Genomic DNA, 22,046 nt, shown 5'->3' with positions numbered 1-22,046 from the left:
CCATTATTTAAAGCACGGAAGATGGATGTGATTTTAGCCCAAAAGTCCTTTCGGAGATGGGAGGTAGGGAGAGATAGCTCAATCACGTGCTCCTAGATCCTGCCTACTCCATCCCCAAAAGCTTCTGGCAGTGATGTGAGCCTTCCGACTATTCTCCACAAAGGCAAAAATCAGTCTCCCTTGGAGACAGGATGAGCCAGAACCAAGACCAGATATCTATCCATGCCATATGCAAACCAGATATGTCTTTATATCAGATAATCATACCCTGTATATAGTGAAGCAATAATATCAAAAAGTGTTAATGATCTTCTTGTTCTGGTCGCCCCCTTTTCCCCACCCCCATCACTGCCATTCTTAAGAAGTCAATGATTTTTACCTGGGATTCAGCAAAAGCTAATTTATCAAGCCCATTGGTGTATCTGAATTTGGCTTTCATGACAGCCTGACGCTTCTGAGTCAAAAGCTGCCGGAATGCCGCGATCAGTTCCAGGTAAGAAGTAGGAGTCACATAGTTATGTCGTCCCAAGTCTTGCAGGAACCTAAAATACAGGAAGATAACATGCCCAGTTGGACTTACTGGGTTTCACAAAGCAAGAAAGAGAATGCAACATATTGGGCATTAAGAAGAGTCCATCAAAGAGTATTTCTTAAGCACCTTCGTGTGTCAAACATTGTACTATGTGCCAGAGATATGAAAACAAAAATTAAACAGTCTTTGCTCAAGCCACTTCCATTCCACCAATGGAAACAATATGGACACATAAAAGTAGATGCAAAAGATTCAATTGGAGGGGGCCCTAGAAGTTAGCAGGAAAATGTCAAGTATTAAAAAGTAAATTTTCATTCTCTAACTGGGGAAAATGTCTATTTTCTGAAATTCTAAATATATGAACATAATGGGGTTTTAAATGATGTCCCTTCAAGGACACATTTGGCACAGACCCAGGAGGATGTGTTTGCCATGGAAAACATTCACTATGCCTTTGAGGAGTTTTCTCTGAGCCAAGACACTCTTGCAGTTGCCCACATCTGCCGGCTTGAGGGGAATGTAATGTGAGATACAAGACTGACAAGAAGCCAGAGCAGCAGACCCACCTCCCTGCTCCAAGGAGAGGGGCCCAAGCCAAGTCTAGCAGAAAACAACATGACCATAAACCCTAACATGCCCTAGACACGTGAGCTATCATCAGTACTAGCTTCAGTGGTCAATAATCAGTCAACAAATGTTTACTTAGCACCGAGTGGGTGCCAAGTACTGCTCAGAGGATCTTTTTAAACAAGGATCCAACCAAACCCCACACATTCACTGGGCCATCCACAGTCAGACAGTCAACCATCGTCATCATTGTTGTGAGTTACTACAGAATTGTTCTACATTCAGTATCTCAGTTGATTCTTGTGTGAGCCAAGTGATGTAGAAACTTCAGGAATTATGACTCCCACTTTACAGATGAGGAAACTGAGGCTCAAGGAAGACAAATAAGAAGCAGCCTTGTATAGCAGAAAGAGCATTGGTTCTGAAGTCTAGGTTAAAATTCCTACTCTTCTACTTACTCTGTGTGTGACCTTGGGCAAGTCACCTGAGTTTCTCCATGTAGAAAACACAAGGGTTTGACTAGCTGGCCTGTAAAATTCCTCCTTGGTCTAGATTGCTGAGCCTACAAGTCTGGCTCTGGGAGAAGTGACTCTGATGACACATGACTTATATGATATGACAGGCAAATGATGATTTCTCAGGGGAAAAACATGGATTAAAAACTTAATAGTCCAGCCTTCTAGTCTCCACCCCACGTAACAGGCTGGGTGTGGAACACCCACTCTGGAAAGTGGTTGGACTTCAGGCATGTCAGGTTTGGGGTTTTTTTTAATTTCCTTCATTTCCCAGAGGACACCAACACAAGAAGGTTGCCATTTTAAAATTAACAATCAAGATCCTAAAGAGATTTGAACACACACACACACACAGAATTCCTAAATCTTTCAAAAGGGAAACATTCTAAACAAAGAATTACTGTCATTTTTTTCAAAGACATTAATGAACCTTTCTGAGAGATGCATAATGGACGTGTGAAAGTGTTTACAGATTGGAACCACTTCTAGTCTCTCATTCCTCGTGAGCTCCAGGGTTTCCAAGAATTTAACGGCCACACGTTCCAAAGCGTCTTCAGGCCACGGCTGAAAAAGAAAGTCATTGCATGAAATGTAAACACTTCTATTCTTTTACTACTGAAGGCAGCAATGTCTAAGGTTGCTCACTTTAGCAAGTCATTTATTGAGCACCTACTGTGTGCTGGGCTGTGCTCAAGGTCCTAGAGATACAGACAGAAATGTGACAGTCTGACTCCAGGAGCTCACGCTGTGACCATGAGGAAACAATGCACACACAGATAGAAGCATCAATCAATCAACAAGCATTTACGTTTACCACATGCCAGGCACCGGATTAGCAACTAGGGATCCAGAGGCCAAAGTTACAGCCTCTCCTGTCAAGGAGCCCACGTTCCTCTGGGGAGATAGGATATATACAGAGATAAGTTAATATGAGCCAATTTACACTCTTTGGGGTGATACTTGGCCCCAGAAAATACAAAATAATTTGCCCTCAAAATATTTCTCAGTATAAACATTCCATCTCCCATCCCCCTCAAGAGCAGAGACTGTTTTGGATTTTGTCTTTGTGTCAACAGAGACTTTCACAATACCTGGCAATAGCAGGTATTCAACAAATGCTCACTGAATGAATGAACTGCTATCAATCAGCTCTTCTGGTACAAATCCCAGCAATGGAGTCTAACAGAATGGGACCTAGCTCAACTCAATGTTGTTGAGACTTGACTTCTAGAAGAGGGAAATGCTGGAAGGTCAACGACCAAGGGTGACAAAAACTCTAAATTTGCTGCAGAAATGAAATAAAACCAATCTAAGGACAAACCTGGAACCAATCGATGGTACAACAGTTGATGAGGGATGGGAACTGCCTCAAGCGATTGCGGAAAGCATCGCCAATGGGACTAAAGGCGACAACCACATGGAGGTTGTCTCGGCACTGATTCACAAAGAAGGCGAACAGGGCCAAGGGACTGAGCTCGCCATGTTTGATGCCAGCCTGGGCTGCTGGACGAACACCCTACGAAACAAAAGAAGAAGAGGCGGTCATTGAAAATAGAAAGGTTATTAAAGGTTGAAATCTGTCTTCAAGGAACATTCTCATCATTCTTTCTCTCTCTAAACATGCTCAGAAATTGGACATTCTCGAGGTTTACCTCAGAGGCATGGCTTGTTCATGGTCTGAGCTCTCAAGGTAATTTCCATTCCCATGATTCTAGGCATCAGTCAGGCTACACACCTGGCATTTTGCTGAGCAATGAGCAGAGAAAGAAAAGCAAATCTACCTTTTGATTTCATCCGTACCCAGAACACTTATAGTGGTTAATAAATACAGAAGATAAAATAGAAGAGCTAAAAAAGCAAGGTTGCCAGGGGAAGCTAAAAGTCTCCCACAAACTGCCCCAAAGATCAAAAGAGCATAATTTACAAATTACATCATATATTAACCAAAAATCACATCCTGGCACTATGTGCTGAGTCAGGGGACCCATCCAGCCACTGCTCTCAGGGCCTTCTGGTCCTGTGACCTGTAAACCTCAGACAAATTCCAGAAGACTGGTAGATCGCCAAATTGTGCTGATAATTCTGAGACGGTGTGGACGTGCTCATTTTCAAAGTTAACCAACAGCTTCGAAATGATTTGGATGTGTTAATGAGCTAACCCAAGGTTGGCACAGATAGACTCTAAACCCCTATAAAAAGGACACCTCAAACTCCTTCCCTCTTCCATCCCCAAAGGGTCCATGCTGCTGAATGTTCCCCACTCTAATGCTCTCCTCATCCTCTTTCTCATCACTCTCTTCCTTGTTCTACCACCTCATCCCACATCCCTACACCATCTGCCTTTGTATCCTTTTCAATGCTCATCTCTGTAAGTGTTGTGACCCTACATTCTCTGAGCCTAAATAAAGTGTGATTGCAGCCTTACTTCCCCTGCTACTGTGGTCTTTCCCAGAAAATACCCAAAGAACCAGGCGTGCCTACCTCCATTTCATAATTTCATAAATTAGTTATTAATCCAACAGCAACCTCAGGTTACAGGATCAGAAAGGAGACACATTCTAGGTGGGATTTAGGTGGCCCTCACCTGTGCCATCTGGAAGCCCCCCACCCTCGAGAGTAGGCAGAGTCTCACAGCCACATCATCTACTAGTCAGGCCTCCATGACAACCCTCTTCTCCATCATCACTCACTACTTTCTAACCTTACTCTCGGACATCTGCGGAATGATCCAGGGGGCTGGCCAAGGTTCATACAAAGCTGGGGCCATCACATAGGACTGAAATTCGACACTCAGCCCCTACCTACCAGAGACCTTTTCTAATCTGACAGCAGCTATAGTACCTCGTATTTTCCTTCTCTATATTTGGCATGCATTTACGTATTTTTATAGAGAGTTTTCAGGAACAGAGAGGAGATGGTCTCTCTGTGCCCTGTACTCATCAGACCTCATTCTGTTCTGGGCACCACCAATTTAAGAAGGGCTTGGATTACCTGGAGAATCTGCAGAGGAAAGCAGATGGGGAGTGAAAGAACCTAAGACTATGTTCCATGAGGATTTACTGAAGCAGTTGGGAAGGCTTGTCTTGGAGAAGAGAATGCTCAGGGGGTGCATGGCAGCTGACTTCAAATACATGAAGGGTGGCCATATGGTAAAGGAATTAAAGCTAGGGTTAGGGTTAGGGTTAGGCCTAACACTAACCCTAAATCTGATTCTAACCCTAAATGCCTCTGATTCTCCAGGGGTAGAACCAAGTGCAACAAGTGAATGGAAACTGCCAAGAGACAAACTGGCATTTTGTACCAGGAAAAATGTCCTATCCATCAGAGTTGTCCAAATGTAGAAATGGCTGCCCTGAGAGGTGGCACGTCTACCCCTCTTGAAAGTCTTTGAGAAAAGGTTGAAAGGACGCTTGTCAAGTGTGTCAGGTAGGTACTTCTTCCAGGCATGGTTGGTGAGATGGTGGCTGCCAAGCCCTTCCAGCTCCCAGATTCTGTGCTGCATATAACCTGCTACTTCCTAAGGGGGAACAGAAGCTCCCTAAAGGCAGGGGCTTTCCTTTTTTGTCTTGTTATCCCCAGAGCCTAAAGCACCCTCTGGCACATAGTAGGTACTTAATCAATGCCTATTCACTTGCTGATATCATCTCATTCAGATCAGAGCAGGAGCTAAGTGGAAGATGACATTCCACATGAATTGTTGGGGCCATTTTGAATGGTGGCATTCATTTCATCAGTGTAGTAATGGCAGGTCTGCAGTATTAATTTAGGATGATATCATAGGAACAAAGGAGCCCAGATATGGATAAAGGACCTTAGAGATCAGGGAGGCTAAACCCCCTGCCAGGCACAATGAAAGCCAACATGCACCATGGATCATGGATGTCAAACTCTAATAGAAAAGCTGCCACTAATCTGTACAAAAGGATCCCTTCAGGTTATCTATGACTTAGTTTTAAAATGTAATATTATCTATGTTTTGTTGCACTTGTATTTATTTTGTTAAATATATCCTGATTATAATCATATCTAGTTTGGGACCTATGAGAATTTGGGGGGCCACATGTGGGCCATATGTGACCCACAGGTCACATTTTTGACATCCCTGCCCTAAACTGATGGAGGACGTTCCAACACTTACCTTTTCTCCTGGTCATATAATCATGACATAATAAAATAGATCTTTTTCCATTCATAAGATCTAGTAAATAAGGTCAAACAAATGAGATAAATTTTCTATCGTCACAAACAAAATGTCAAACTTAGTGTCACGTCTCAGAGTACAGCTTCTTGATCAGGGTTCCACTAATTTGCTTTTTAAAAAAAATTTGATAACTATTCCAATATAGTTAGTCTTCATGGTAATTCTATTTTCTTTTATAGACTTCACAGGATACTAAAGAGCTCATGACCTTAAGGTTAAAGAAACTTGTCTTAGGTCGCCACTCAAACTAAGTTAAGACCTACAATCAATTCATTTCTCCACTTTTCAATTCACAAAGGAAGTGTATTTCATCAGGATATGAAAACCTGCCACACACACCTCCATCACTTCCTGTTTTTCATCTGCTGCAAAGATGTTTGGGACTTCTCCGGTGTTGAGCACACTGTCCACGTCCTCTAAAAAGGCTTCCTCCTTTATCTGCGTATCTGTGATGAGGAACACGGTCTTCAGGCCCTTCATCCCTGCACTCCTCAGGAGGTTCTAAAGAGCAAAAAGCATGACACGGTCAGGGAGAAATATGTGATCAGCCCATGGTTTTCCCCCCTACCCTCTACCACTTTCTACCATCAGTCTGAGGATCATAGATTTAAAGTTGGAAGGGACCTCAAAGGTCGTCTAATCCAATGTCCTCATTTTATAGAGAAGAAAATCCAGGGAGGCTAAGTGACCATATCCTCCTCCTCCTCCTCCTCTTCATTAACATCACCACTATCAGACCCCAATAGACCTTTCTTAAGGTGTATACATCATTCAGGTATTCTAGCAGCTCTAGATCTGTGTCTAGATAGCTCTGGAGCACCGTAGCTCCCATTTATAGGATGGTAACAAGGAAATCAGCTAGCACTGACGACTGTGAATTCATTTTTCGTTTGATTATAGCATTAAACTCCTTTCTTTAGAAAATGCTTGCCCTAACCACTAAGGCAGATGAACGTATGCAGTCTCTTAAGTCTAGGTTACCTATAGATTTAGTAAATAGACAGATTGAGAAGACTTTGTCATTTTGAAGCAGATAATTTAGAAGCACAAAATAATTAAAAGACTATACGGTTTTTCAAAATGCTAAATTCCCCTTTCTAGCAGAAAGAAGGGATTGACCAGAGACTAAGTTCTCCTTTCTGGCAGCTGGAGAAAAGCTAGCCAGAGGTTAAGTTCCTCTTTTCAGTCTTAGTGAAGAAGTTCCCTTTTCTTCCCTTGAGCTAGAGTATAAGTTGAGTAATAGACTCTGCTGAGGACGATGGGAGGGCAGGGATCGCTAACTACTGACCACAGGTTCCTCTTTCCTAGGACACTTTTCTGGTTACAAAAGGATTTCTGGCATAGGATTAATGAAGTCTGGGAGAAGCTAACAAATCAGGTGACTGGCCTTGTCCAACTGAATTATGTTCAAAATAAGTTTCTGTCTTTTTTAATTCCCCTTTTTCTGGTATAAAAATCAGATCTGTAAATCACTCCTGGTTCCTTGACCTCTTAGGAGTCAGGTAACCTGATTTGGCATGCAAATGTTAGCTTTGCAAATTAAATCGTGGATGGCTTGGTAACTTTGTACTCAGTTTCCTTTTTATTTCAGATAACTAATTTTTACAGTTGGCACCTGAGGGATTGACTCCAGACTTCCATAACTGGTTCTCTCCAAAGAATTTCCCTGAGAGCTTTCGCATCACTGAGGGACTTTTTCAGCTGACTTTCTTGGAGGCCTGAGCTCTCCTCAATCCAGAACCTAAACTCTTTCAACCTAAGGTAAGTCTCTACTTTGAAGAGGAAACCACCAAAACCACTAAATTTTTTACTCTGCAGAAATTTTTGTTAAGTGCAAATTTCTAAGATTCTTTCAAGTTTAGCGTAGCTTCCACTTTGGGGAAGAAAAAGATTTTTTTTTTAAGGGGATATTCTCCACATTAGTGGGGAAGAAAAGTTGTTTTTGTTGCAGAAAAAGCCCTTTACCAGAAGATTATCCCCTGGGGAAGTGAAAGGTTTTAGAGAAAAAAACCCTTTAAGAAGTAAAAGAGTAAAAATTCATTTCTCTTTATAAAAAATCTTTTTTTAGAGAACCTAGAAGTAGAATTCTCTATTAGGAACTTGTTCTAACAATTTAAATATTTTTTAAAAAGGGAACAGGAAGAAAAACTTTGCTAAATTAGGTCTGTCTTAAATATATATGCATATGTATATATATGTGTATCTATGTATATACAAAGTGCACTTTAAATGGGTAAACCCAATCAGCAAATCAGACTAAAGCAAAATGACGTTGTTACTAAATTACATTTTCTTATTGATAAGATTAAAATAACACAAACAGTGAACAGTCAAATTCCTCTTAGGCTGAGAGCAGGACCCCAGCCACAGCGCCATCATAAGCTGTACTCTTAATAGAAGAAACAGGTAAGATCCTAACTTCAAAACCTCGTAGAGAAAATTTAAGAGAAGTTCAGGCCTGATTCAATGTTGTATCAAGTGTTGTTATATGTTCTTTGCATGTCCATTTTGTGAATGACAGGACTAAGTTCAGGAACAGTAGGCTACTTGCTTCAGGTAGAAAAGGACCTTCTACAGTTGGGAAAATCTTTAAGAGAATAGGAAATCTGTACTGTCTTCTCTGTACTTTGGACTAATCCATGCTGGCAGGTGCTGTCAAGCGTTTATTTTGTTCTATGCTTTTTCCTGCAGTTTAACAAACCAGGGGAAAAGACTGAAAAGAGTAAAACTGTTAAAAAAGAAGTCTTCAGAAAAGACAAGTTTCTCTTTTCTCCCTCTCTTTCTAATACTGGCCACATTGGAGGTTACAGAGGTGAAAGACACATTAATATTAATAATAATTAGAGACTAAATTTGTTATTCTCTACTGGAAAATTCGAAACAAAAATGGACAGATCAGTTATTCCGTAAAAGGAACTTTAAAATGACTAGAAGTTGAGTTTGAAGCTGTATTCTGAATTTTAAGAACTGCTTTATTAATCACAGAATCCATTTCAGAGAGATTTAGTGAAATAGAGATTCAGTAAAATTCAGAGAAGTGTTCAATTAAGAAAAACTTAGGGAATTAGTACAGGAGAAATTAGAACAAAACTCCTGTGAATATAAATAATTTCACAACTCAGAAGTGAAAAAGAGATACAATAGCTAAGCCCTAACCAATTTCAGTCAGTCAGTTTCTGAGTTTAACGTTTTGGGAATCACTGTAAAATTGGTTTTAACTTTAATATAGATTAAAGGTATACTTTAAAACTGTACTTACAGTCCCACCTGTACTTACAGGTGGAACAAATTTATTGTGGGAAGGAAGTATGAATTTTTATTATTAGAAAGTAGAACAGGAAAACTTGAGGCCATAAAAGGAAGTAGAGTTGGAATTGACTTACTTTTCTGTTGCTTAGTGCTTTTGAGCAACCAACCTGAAGGAACTTGGTTTGTAATCATGAAAGTGTGTGTGTGTGTTCATCCTTTGTTGCTGAAGAAGACCGTGCCATCAGAGAAATAATGACATGACTTGCACTTGACTTTGTTTGGAGTAAGGGAGGGCTGTGCAGGTCACCAGCCTGACTTCTCCTCCAGAGCGATCTGAATCCAGTGACCAGATATTCATCAGGATGACTGGAGATGACCCAGGATGAGGCAATTGGGGTTATGTGACTTTCCCAAGGTCACACAGCTAGTGAGTGTCAAGTGTCTAAGGTGAGATTTGAACTCAGGTCCTCCTGACTCCTGCACTGCTCTATCCACTGCACCACCTAGCTTCCCCTTGGAATCATGAAGCAACTAACTTGCTTGAAAGTAGGTGAAATAACTATAGTAAATTATTTAGGCAAATTAGAAACACAGTCAAACTTGTGCTGAAATCAGTGGAAGTAAAAATAAGTTCAAAATTATATTTCAGTAGGACTGTAAGGAAGTCTATGATTAGGATAGGCATTACTGAAGACAGAATTAAACAAGAATATAGCATTATGGGGAAGTATAGGAGTAAATAAAGCACATACACACCTAACAGGGGCTCAGACGACAAAAGATCAAATTAAAAGGAATATATGACTTATAAACGTTGGTGAAGAAGGAGGAGAAAAAGGAGAATTATTAATTATTTCAGGATGTTTCTCGCCTCATTGTCAAATATAACCTAAAACATAAATACACACTCATAATATTGGACCCTGAAATTTGAAATCTTGAAATTTCAACTTGTGAAAGTTGAGATTTTTAAATTATTATCATCAGTAATTACAGGCGAATTCAAGGTTAAATTAGTGTGATGCAAATATCGCTCCACTGAAAATCACTAGAAAATTAAAGAAGCTGATAACCTACAGTATTAGAAAATATCAAACTTTGTAAAAACAATTAGGAACAAAGATCATTCACAGTCGATGGCACCAAAATGGAAGTTGTTTTTATGCAAAGCTATTAAACTCTGTATTGAGAAAGGCAGTTTCAATATGAAAAAACTTTCCATATTTCACTTAGAATTCATACAAAGTAAACGGTAATAACTTATTATTGTGAGAGGAGCAGCAGAGACCCTTTAAGATGGCAATATCTGTGACATTCCTGTGCCATAGGTGGGCCTTGGCCATGAAACAGGTGACTTAATCCTTTTCCAGCATAAAAGAGGTTAACTTGGAGGAGGAGAGAGATGAAAGGCACTGGATAGAGCACTGGCCCTGAAGTCAGGAGGACCTGAGTTCAAATCCAACCTTAGACACTTGACACTAGTTATGTGACCCTGAGCAAGTCACTTAACGCCCCAATTGCCTTGAAAAAAATAAAAATGGACCCTTGTGGCAATGGAGGTTTAGTTATTGCCACTAGTGATTATAAATCAAAAAGCGATTGAGTTGAAACCTTAGTAATTATAACATATTAGTGAATTTGATCAATCTTTGCTTGTCCAAGAGGATACTAATAATAATATCTACCTCTCTGTGTTGTTGGAAGAATTAAATGATGCTAAATTGCTTAGTATAGTGTACAATGTGTAAGTGTTGATATTATTGTTAGTGGATTTTGGATTAAATAGCATATCAAAGATATTAACACGGATGATTTTCTAAGAAGGGTAAGCTAAGATTTTATGTAATTGAACAGATGAAATTTTACTTGAGAAATTTGGTGTTATATTTAAAAAACAAAACATGAAATTCTTTAAAATATTTAGAACAAATAGAATATATGAAATTTGGAAGAATATTAGACATGATTAAAAATGTGAATTCTCTTTTTTTAATTAGGAAAACATTTTTATAAACATACTGCTTTATGAAATTTTCTGAGATATGGTGAAATTATATTAGAGAGGTCACTTCATTATTGAATTATTAAAGTGATTATAAGCGTTGAAAAAATTGTAATAATAAAGTGGCTTTTGTCTTAAATTCTTACGATTTAATAGGAGGTTTGAAGACCACTCCCCAATCTCCCAACCAGAGTTGTGTTCTGAATTGGGAAAAGTTACTTTGAAATGGACTAAACTTGGCTAAAATAAGTGTAGTATCTTGTGAATTAGCGTGTTAAAATATAGCAAGTGTTGAAAAAAAACCCTAAATATTCAATAGGTTCTATTTTCCTCTAAGCTAGCCAGTTAATTGAACCTTACTATTTATACAGTATGTGTTAGCAAGTGGTGCAAGTCATAACTAAACATTCTTAGAGTACTACAGAAAGCAGGCCTCTGACATTCTTTAAAGTAAACTTTAAGAACTAGAAGAAAAAAATCCCTGGCAAGTAGTAAACACTATAGAAATTATTAACTTTTATTATTATTAACTATTACCATCTCTTTAATTGGTTGGCTGGTTGGCTGTTGTCCTCCATTCTCCAGGAGGACCAAAGGGGCATCACTATGCTACAGTCAAGTTACGGTGTGTCCAACTGTGGCTAATCAGACCAACATGAGCTTGGAATGTTCTACCGCAGGTTAGGTACAAAAACAGTGCACAGGGACATTTGGGGTGGATTCTCTAAATTTGTGCATCTTGTCTTCTTTTGAGCTATTTCAATTCTGCTTTGTTCAAAGCACAGCACCTTCTCTGATGAGGGCACACCACGCTGGGTGGTCCTGTGCCAGTGTCTCTCATATTATACAATTAATTCCAAAGTTCTTAAGAGAGTGTCCTCATATCACTTCTTCTAACCACCATGTGAATGTTTGCCCCGTGTGAGTTCTCCATAGAATAAGTCTTTTTGACTGTAATTACTCCATACTGGATAACTCTATACTGGGTTTTAGATGCTAAATTATTTATTATTAAAATAATATATTATTAGAATTATATTATTATTTGTTAATATATTATATAAATATATCAATATTATATATTAATAAAATATCAAAGGAGATAAGATAGATATTTTTCCCTGTAACAATTTTAAAATGCATTCCAATGAATTATTGTCATCTGGCTAGCAGTAAGTTTCATGCTTTAAATTGACTAGTAATAAGTTTCATATTTTAAATACTAGGGTATTCAAAATTTTCTCTTGTAAAAAATAGCTGTAGATCATGTATCTGTTATAGAATGTGACTAATATGTTTGAAAACTTAATATTTAATAAGACATTTTTGTTTTAAGAAAATAAAACTAATGAGAAATATCTTGCTGTTGGAAGAAAAACATAGTAAAATTCTCTTAAGAGCTCTATCTGAGAGGGTCCTTAGGACCAGCCCTGCTGACCACATTGTGAAACTCTAAAGTGTCACGGTTTAAGAAGCTAGGCTAGGAAATTTAGGAGTTAAATTTTAAATAATATGTGAATTTCACCTGGGATCATTTGAGAACATCATGAAATGATGTGTTAATAATTACTGTGCAGAAAAGTGACATTTTTGAATGACTACTCACTATGTGTAAAGCAGTGTTCACTATATTCACTGACTATATTCACCCCAGAATGTAACATTTATGTTGTCTAACTGAGCCAACGTTCAGCCAGCTTGCTTCACCATCATTTCCCGTGGGAGTTGCTTCCTTCCATTTATTTGGTAGGTTAACGTTTTTTCTAGAACATATAATGGTTTTTATACTGTGAACCTTCTGCTGATCCCTGAGAAGATAACAACCCAAATTTGGCCACTTTCTCCTCTCTTACCTCAGTTATGAAAAGAGGAGCTTGGACTAGATGACCTCTAACACCCTATCCATTCATGAAAAGGTTTTCACCTGTGACATCACTATTTCAAAGTGGCTCTCCAATCCACGGGCTTTCTTATTGGTGGAGGCTCTTTTGAAAAACATCCTTTATAGAAGACTTTATAATCATTTCACCTTGAGGTCATCTCTCCATTCATTCATTCCGTAGCTCTTGGAAATTTCTGGTTGAAACATGTGCATTTTTGCCATAGATGTGGCAAGACGGGTCATAGATTGGCGGCCACTTCCTCCCAGACCAACCAGCAAAGCATTTCCACCAGACTGCTTCAGGATGCGGCAAATTCGAGACAGGTGTTCCAACACATACCTGCCATGGAACCATCATCAGAGAAACATGTGAATGTCAAGTGGAATGAATTTGTTTCATCACATAGCTATGGTTTGTGTGTCTTAGGAGACTATATTATCTACCCAATAAGAAGGTGACTGCTAATGTTAAAAAAAAAAAAGTATGACTTTTAAACAGCGGTTCAGTTGGATAATTTGGAGGCAAAGGAAAAATAAGTAAAAGTTAATTCTAAAGCAAGGATTCTAAACTGGGGTCCATGGACAGAATTCGGGTTTTTCATGAATTTGGAGGAGGTAAACTCAGGTCTTCCTGAGGTCCAGTGCTCTATTTACTGAGCCACATGGCTGTTTCTAGTACTAGAAGGAAACTTTAGAGACTACAGAATCCAATTGCTTCATTTTATAGATTAAAGAAACAGCTTTAGAAAAGTTAAGGAACTTGCCTTGAGTCATACAGCTAATAAGTGCCCAAAACAAGGGATTTGAACTCAAGTCTTACTGACTCCAAATGCAAAGCCCTACCCACTATACCACCCTGCCTCTTCCTCCATAGAGAATACATTCAGGGTTTAGGAAGTCTTCCTCTATCGATCAATTAATAAGCATTTATTTGGCACAGATCACAAGAGCCCACTCTCAGCAATTATCCCACTTGTACTTGCTCTCATTGTGGTGATACTGGCCAATAACAGGATTAGTGTTTGTTCATCGATCACTCATTGATACCATAACTTATATTTAAGAAATGGGGCGATCGTTTCACCTACCAAAATGATGATTGGAATAGCAATGGGTTAGTCAGTCTAAAAGTGCCCAGCAGCATCCAGGAGAGCCTTAATGAATGCCTGACGGGAGACCGAAGCCTTGGTCCCCAACGGACGCACCTGAAAATGACGAGGTTCATTCTCGTCTTGTGAGTCTGGTTATATTCATCCAAACATTGCTCTACCACGTCACTGAAATGCTTCACATCTGGAATTTCTATGTAAGTTCTTTCATCTCCCTCAAGATCTGGATTCATGTAATCCCCAAACAGGAGACTTCTTAAATCTTCCTCTTTTACCTAGAATGCATAGGGGAAGAAATTTCAAAGCTTTTTACATTTCAAATGATAATAGCTAACATTTAGATGGCACTTGAAGGTTTGCATCATTTGATCCTTGCTTGGGAGGTAATTACTATTATTATCCCCATTTTACAGAGGAAATTCAGACTAAAGGAAGCAAATTGACTTCCCCAAGGTCACCCAAGAGCTAGTAGGTGTATGAGACTGGATTTGAACTTGGGGCCTTCTACACACTTTTCATTCAATCAGTGCTTTCTTGCAGGAGTTCTTAACTTGGCTAACTGTACTTTGCTATAACTGATCCCCTTAGAAATCTGTTCTATTAAACACAAACTCGAGGAGTCCATGGGCATCACCAGGCTGCCAGAGGGGCTGATGACATTAAAAAGAATGTTGCTCATGTTTCTTTCTCTTAATTTGGCACACAAATGAATTGTGCTTGTAGAGGGCCCCTCCAGGTCACACCAGTGCTTGGCAGTGCATCCATGGCCAGACATCTCCTCACCGGGGCATTCTCCTTTCTCAAGTGTGAGAAGACACTGTCGAAGTTCTCTTTGAAGTGTTCCTTTATGACAACCTTGATCAGCTGGAACAGCCATGCTCTGTCATAGTCATCCACCAGGCGGTCGTAGAACACTCGAAGGACCTCATGGACAAAGAGCCTCACCATCGTGTGCTTGCTCTCCACGGCTTCCTTGTCAATGAGTAGACAACCCAGGATGACCCGGGAAAAATCCCGCAGGTTGAAGGTGTAGTGAGACTTGGCCGGGGTGGGCAGCAGGTTCTCCATGGACCGTTTGTAAATCTTGAGATACATAGAGAAAAAAAAGTCACGAGGCAGAAACAGAACAATTGGAATCACTCACTCCATCTGTTTATAACATACTGAGACCAACTGACAAATAACGTAATAAGAATAAGTGACATTTAGCATACTGAAACTCGTTAACAAAGAAGTGACGTTTAGTGTACTGAGACTCACTGACAAAGTAAAAATTTTGGCGTACTGAGACTTTTTAACAAATACGTAATGATAATAATAATTGACATTTAGCCTACTGAGACTCGTTGACAAATTATGTGATTATTGTAATTGACATTTGTCGCACTTGAATGTTGACAATATCCTTTATAGACATTTTCTCACCTGAATCTCACAAGCATGTGAGTTAAGTACACCAGGACCTAGATGGAAGGTGGAGGGGAAACGTGGGCCCATGAAGGGGCCCACTCCCTTGAGATCATGAGGAAGCTGGCTTCACTTTGGGACAGGGGGAGACAGTATTATACAATGGCACAGAGTACCAGGAGATATTGGAAGGCAAAGCACAAGGATGGCTGACACCATTTCCTAGGAGGAAGTCAGTGGACCGGGGACAAAACCCAGCTAATCCCATACTAGTTATGGCTCTTCTGAATGATCTGATTAAGCCTGCAGACAAGTCCCTGCTACTCCTGGCAACCATCATCATCAATCAACATTTATTAAGTGCCTACTATGCACCAGGAACTGTGTTGAGCACTAAGCAATCAAAGGAGCTGCTTGCTAAAAAGAACAAAATAACACACCTCCTCCTCCAACCTGGTGGTGAGAAGAGTGGTAGGGAACCCACAAAGGAACCACTGAAGTCCAAACAGTCTCCCCAAGGGTTTTCACGCAGCATGAATCACTCACCTCCATAGTCCCATTGACAATTTGGTTTCCAACAGCAAAGTACTCTGGCATGAACTCACGAGTCCTTAGGTAGAAAGCTACAATGGCAGAGAAGATCCGGACCATGGTTTCATCACTGAAGGCATTAATGGTGCAGATATTGAAATGACGGATGAATCGAGGTGTGACAGGATTCCTACCCCCACCTGGTGGGCCCATGGCAGCGATCAACTGTATGTCCATCAGCAGAATTTTAGTTGTGTCCTTCAAATCATACCTTAAGCACACAAAGATTTCAAATCCATTATGACTCTAACTGGACAGTTCCTCAACCAACCCCAAAATAAAGACACATGGTTGAACAAAGGATAATGATAATAAGCAGCTAGACTTATACTGCATTTAAAGGTTTGCAAAGTGCTCAACATGGCTTAACTCGTTTGATCTCCACATCCACCCTGAGAGAGGTGTAACTCTTGTCTCTGTTGTACAGATGAGGAAGCTGAATCAGACAGAGGTTCAGTGACTTGACTGGGGCACATAACTAATAAGTGTCTGAGGCAGAATCTGAACCCAAGTCTTCCTGACTCAGGTCGGCTACCCTATCCACCATGCCACACTGCCTTCTCAGAACTGGGGTGAGAATTACCAGCGATCAGAGAATGTAATCTAAGGTGGTGAAGGAAGTATAGGGCCTGAGTTCTCTCATCTATAAAACAAACTGAAGAAGAAAATGGCAAACCACTCTACTCTCTTTGCCAAGAAAACCTCAAATAGAGTCACAGAGAATCGGACACACCTGAAAAATGATGGAAAGACACATATGGCCCTCAGTGCAAAGGAGGAAGCCCTGCCCCAGTTGTCTTGCTGCCAGACCAATGCATAACGTTCATTGCCCCTGAGCTGGAAGGGTCCTTACAGGGGACATCTAGTCTAGCTTCCTCATTGGACTCATAGAGGAAACTGAGGCCCAAAGAAGTTAGTGACTTATCCAAGATCATGCAGGGACTGAGTATTAAAGCTAAGATATGAACTTGGGTCTCATAATTCCAAGTTCAGTGCTTTTTGCTCTCTCTAAGAACTGACTGGGAGGTATAAAAAAAGGTGAGAGGGAGAGTTGGGGGAAGGGAGGGGGAAAGACTAGTCCATCCTGTATTGGAGAGAAAACTCCAGGAACAGGAAGTAAAGAAGAAACTGATGAAGTAGGGAAATGATGGGGCATTCCTTCCAATGAGTCACCAGGGCCTTACCGAAGGATGAGGCAAGACTCTTTGGACATCCTGCACCCTTCAGACGAGGTTGGAGGTGGAGCCATGGAAAATCAGGATCCTGGAGTTAAAAGGGACTTTGGAAGCCCACTAGTCCAACCCCTGTCTGGCCAGATCTGAACTCCAGTCTTCATGATGCTAGGCCCAGAATTCTATCTACTGGGTCACCTAGCTGCCCCTGACTGATCACAGCCTCACTTGAATAGTTACCAATTTCCATAGTCGAAAAACTGGCGTAATAATTCAATGGGTGGCTGAGCTCCATATTTCTCCAATGCTGGCATATTCATATCATCTATGAATATCACACACTTCTTTCCCATGGGAGGGCCAAACACTCCTTTGCGCCTCTTGTCCAACCTCGCCATGATAATATTCTAAAATGTAGATATGGATTTATTATTAATTATTATTTATGTTAAAAAGTAGTCTTTGTAGTTAGGGGATTCATCCATTAGTGACTCATGACCGCAACAATGAACTTCCACTATGTTTCTCAATGATGCTTAGAGCATAAAAGGTCAGATAATATCAGAATAACAAGGATTGAAGCAGTTATGTTTTAATAGTGCCATACAACCCACCACCATCTTTTCGTTTTTAACTGGGGAATATTAAGTTTGAAAAGGTGAATTCATTTAGTAATTTAACAAGTCACAGAATTGGAATCAGTCACCAAGCATTTATTAAGTGCCTACTGCGTGTCAGGCACTGTGCTAGGTCTTGGGGATATAAAGACAAAGGATGAGACCATCCCACTTACCCCCAAGAAGCATTCACTCTATTAGGGAAGTCAAGAAGTACATAGAAAATAAATATGAAGACAGGAGTTCAGAGACCATCTGGTTCAACCTATTTCTGACCAGGAATCTTCTCTGCAACCTGTGTGACAAAAGACTTCTGGCCTCTCCCTTATCTGGCTTAGCAGCTCACCATCCACATGGAGCTGTCCTATACTCTCTGCTTATCCACCACTGAGTGTCAGTTTTATTTATGGGGTTATGGCATGAACTACCATGATCTACAATCAAATACAAACTCCTCCCTTTTGTACATCAGGCCTGGCTCCATCCTCCAGTTCTCTAGTCCACTTCATGTCCTCTGCAGTCCAGATAAACTGGCCCTCTAGTTCAGTTTTCCTCCCTCACACAGACTCTTCTGTGCATCAGCCACCCCCATATTTGAAAATCATTCCCTCCTCATCCACAATCACTGGATCACAGATTCAGAGCTGGAAGGGATCTTATAGGTCATCAAATCCAATTCCCTCATTTTACAGATGAGGAAACCAAGACTGAGAGAGATTAACCAACTTTCCCAGTATCCCACAGTCAGCAAGCATTTGAATCCAGGCCCAATACATTTTCCCGAGCCAGCTTGCTGTCTCACCCTTTCAATTTCCTCTTTCCTTCAAATGTCATCTACCAGCCCCTACACAACTAGTGCCTCCTCCAACTCCCCAACTTGTTTATTTGTATATATTTGGAATATATCTGTTTCTCTCCCCCGACAAGCTCCCTGAGGTCACCAGAACCTGGTTCAAGATAGTACATAATAAATGCTTTTTGACTGAGTGATTGTCATTCAATTTTTTTTCTTCTAGAAATTTCTCTTTGGTTTCTTTTATTCCACATTATTTAATCATCAAATTGGAGTTTTTCCTATTTTTTTTTTTGCTCATTCTCTTTAAAATCATTCTTTTCTTTTCCTGAAAGGCAATTTTCTTTTGATAGTTTATTTGGGGGGGGAGGTAGGTTATGGTTTGATTTGGTTTATTTCTGGTTTTGAGAAAATGAAATGAAATGCAGCTTCTGATAAGATGGCCCACACTTTCATCACCTCAAAATAGCCACAAATGTGCTAGATAAAATAAAAGAATAACAAAACAGAGAGGAAAGGAAATAATTTATTATAGAAAAACCAACAGATACAGAAAAAAAAATTAGTAAACAGCCAGTAAGACGTCCTAGTACAACGAATAAATACTAGGGAGTAAAAAAAAGTAATGTGAAAACCTCACGAGTGGAGAGTAAATATACAGCAACAAGGGGACCTCCAGGAATCCTAAAGGAACAGCTACAAGAATCTCCAGAATGACTTAGAAGATCAATCAGAGAATCAAAGAAAACCATCAGGATGCAGTAGAATACTCAAAGAAGAACTCCAAAGGAGAATCACGCTAAAAGTTTAGAGCAAATGATGTAGATTCTCTCCAAAGCAATGGACTCTCTGACAAAGGGACTTAAAGATCCAGAAAAAAAAATAGAGAGGGGGAAGAAAGGCTATCAGGACAAAAGCAAAAGGCAGCAATATTGGAACATATGAGATTTCTAAAAACAAAGCAAATGGAGACAGAACATGATGAGACAATCTAAGAATTACTGATCTCCTGAAAAATGAAACAAAAGGCCTAACTACCATAGTTTAGGAAACCACGCAAGAGAATTGCCTGAAAGTATTGGAAACAGGAAGGAGCATCAGTGAAATCCACCTAATGACAATAGAGAGAAAACTCAAATTGAAAACACAGCAAAATACTGTGGCCGTGCTCTTAAATAATAAATCATACAAGCAGGAAGGAGGAAGACCTTCGTAGACCAAAGATAAAGTCTAAATCACATAAGTCTTTGAATGATTCCATGACAAATTCTATGATAAATTCAGAAAATAACTAGATTTTTTATGTAATAAAATTACTTTGTGACTTAATGTAACGTATAATTCAAATCTTAGCTTAACCTCTAATGAAAAAACTTTTCAACAAAAGGGAGAAATTTAAATCATTCTTAGTAAGGAAGCAAAGGCATTTAATATGCAATTTCATTAAACAAAAGAATTTATGAAAGGTAAACAAGTCCCCATAAAGGACTAAGCAATCAATATATAGATTTTAGAAATTTAGAAATTTTAGAAATCCCGTCTAGTTTAAGGAAAGAACTAAGAAAGATCTTTTATGGGTGGAGCCCAGGGGCTAGAGAAGCCACAGAAGTACCCACTAGAAGAGCCTGGGGAAGAACTGAATTTCCATTTCCTGAAATGTTAAGAGTCCCAGATGAAGGTCCATCCAACAGATGGGAGATGGGGAGGAATAAGAAAGAATCCAAGGGCAGCCAGGCTGTACAGTGGATATAGCACTGGTCCTAGAGTCAGGAGGACCCTAAGTTCAAATCTGGCCTCAGACACTGACTCGCTGGGCGACCAGGCAAGTCACAACCCCAACTTGCCTCCAAAAATAAAACTACATATAAAAAAAAAACTAACTACAGTTCTTTAAAAAAAAAGAAAACAAAGAATCCAGACACGTGCGCGCATACATACACACACACACACACACACACACACACACACACACACACACACACACACACACAACCTGAAAAAAGGAGGAGACAAGGCAGCTCCCTTTTACATGTCTTATCTAGTCTGATTATCATTAAGAGAACAAAGACATTCGTAGTCAAAGCGCATTAAAGAAGAGGGAAGGGAATTATCCTAGAGGTTAGATGACACAGTTAGGAAAGAAGATTTAACAGGACCCAATGACTGAATATGGGTAAAGCACTTCTCAAACCTTAAAGTGCTATATGAATGTTAGCTATTATTAGCTATTGTTATTTTTATTAAGATCAAAAGGCTCTTCCTATTGTGCTACAAGAAATGATGAACAGGCAGACTTCAGAAAAACCTGGAAAGACTTTGTGAACTGATGCTGAGTGAAACGAGCAGGACCAGAAGAACATTGTACACAGTAACAGCCATAGGGTGTGAGGACTGTTTGTGATAGGCTTAGCCTTTCACAGCAATGCAAGGACCTAAAACCTTCCCAAAGGACTCGATGCAAAATGCCACCCACATCCAGAGAAAGAACTATGGAATCGGAAAGCAGAATGAAGCAGACTATTTTCTCTTGTGTTGTGTTTTGTTTTGTTTTTTCTCATGCTTTCTCCCATTTGTTTTAATTCTTCTGTGCAACATGACTAATGTGAAAATGTGTATAATAAGAATTATGTGTAGAACCCATATAAGATTGCATGCCATTGCAGGGATGGAGTGGGAGAAAAGTTAAAACTTATGGAAGTGATTGTTGAAAACTAAAAACAAATAAATTAAATAAATAAGTTTTAAAGATCAAAAGGCTCTTCTCCTGTTTGACTTGCTCATTTTTTCAGTGGAAGAACTCGTGTCAATGTTCTTCAGTGTCCAATCCAGCTAGTATCCCTGGGCAGTCATGACACTAGATGTCACTATCCCAAAGATATGGCTCAGACTAGTCAGATTCTTTGTGAACTCAGACCTGAACAGGAATCTTCCCTAAAATACTCCCAAGCAAGAGAGCTCGCACCCACTTAAATAGCTCCAATGAGAAAGAACCCACTCCCTACAACGGGGCATTCCAACTTTGGACAAATCCAATTGCTAAGAAATTTTTCTTTACATGGAGCCAAAATCTGCCATCCTGCAACTCTCTTCCATGGTTCCTAGTTTTGCCTTCTGGGGACCAAGCAGAAAAAAGTCAATCCTGATTTCATAAAAGAGTCTTTAAATACTTGCAAATGTCTGTCACATCCCTCCTTCCCACTCCCCACCCTGAATTGCCCTCCTTTCTCCCCCTTCCCTCCCCAAGTACTCTCTTTTGAAATCTAAAAATCCCTGGTCCCAACAAATTCTTCAATGACTGAGTTTCAAGGCTCTTTACCATTCTATCTCTCTCCTTTGGAAAACACAAAGCAGGTTCAGGGGAGGGTAAGATCAGCTCAGACACAGAGCACAACTTTAACATTCACAAATA

At 39.8% G+C, this 22,046-nt stretch overlaps 1 protein-coding gene and 1 long non-coding RNA gene across 5 annotated transcripts in view; one reads left to right on the top strand and one right to left on the bottom strand.

Moving 5' to 3' along the window:
- DNAH12 (dynein axonemal heavy chain 12) overlaps window positions 1-22,046 on the bottom strand; it is a 151,987-nt gene that overhangs the window by 58,074 nt on the left and 71,867 nt on the right. For 3 of the 4 annotated variants that reach the window (XM_072598847.1, XM_072598848.1, XM_072598849.1), the window contains 9 exons: window positions 17,468-17,634; window positions 16,011-16,266; window positions 14,841-15,140; window positions 14,154-14,332; window positions 13,096-13,288; window positions 6,155-6,316; window positions 2,936-3,130; window positions 2,045-2,178; window positions 380-542 (listed from right to left, as the gene is read on the bottom strand). In XM_072598847.1, the coding sequence (XP_072454948.1) occupies window positions 380-542; window positions 2,045-2,178; window positions 2,936-3,130; window positions 6,155-6,316; window positions 13,096-13,288; window positions 14,154-14,332; window positions 14,841-15,140; window positions 16,011-16,266; window positions 17,468-17,634 (1,749 nt within the window). The remainder of the gene's footprint in view (window positions 1-379; window positions 543-2,044; window positions 2,179-2,935; window positions 3,131-6,154; window positions 6,317-13,095; window positions 13,289-14,153; window positions 14,333-14,840; window positions 15,141-16,010; window positions 16,267-17,467; window positions 17,635-22,046) is intronic. The other variant, XR_011964804.1, reaches the window with a different exon arrangement.
- LOC140497662 (uncharacterized) lies at window positions 7,287-21,391 on the top strand. Its single transcript, XR_011964805.1, has 3 exons — window positions 7,287-7,576; window positions 8,161-8,221; window positions 13,173-21,391. It is a non-coding gene; the product is annotated as an uncharacterized lncRNA (long non-coding RNA).

The sequence above is a fragment of the Notamacropus eugenii genome, chromosome 3, assembly GCF_028372415.1.
Source record: "Notamacropus eugenii isolate mMacEug1 chromosome 3, mMacEug1.pri_v2, whole genome shotgun sequence".
Taxonomy (NCBI): Eukaryota; Metazoa; Chordata; class Mammalia; order Diprotodontia; family Macropodidae; genus Notamacropus; species Notamacropus eugenii.
This window is presented reverse-complemented; position numbering and strand designations above follow the sequence as displayed.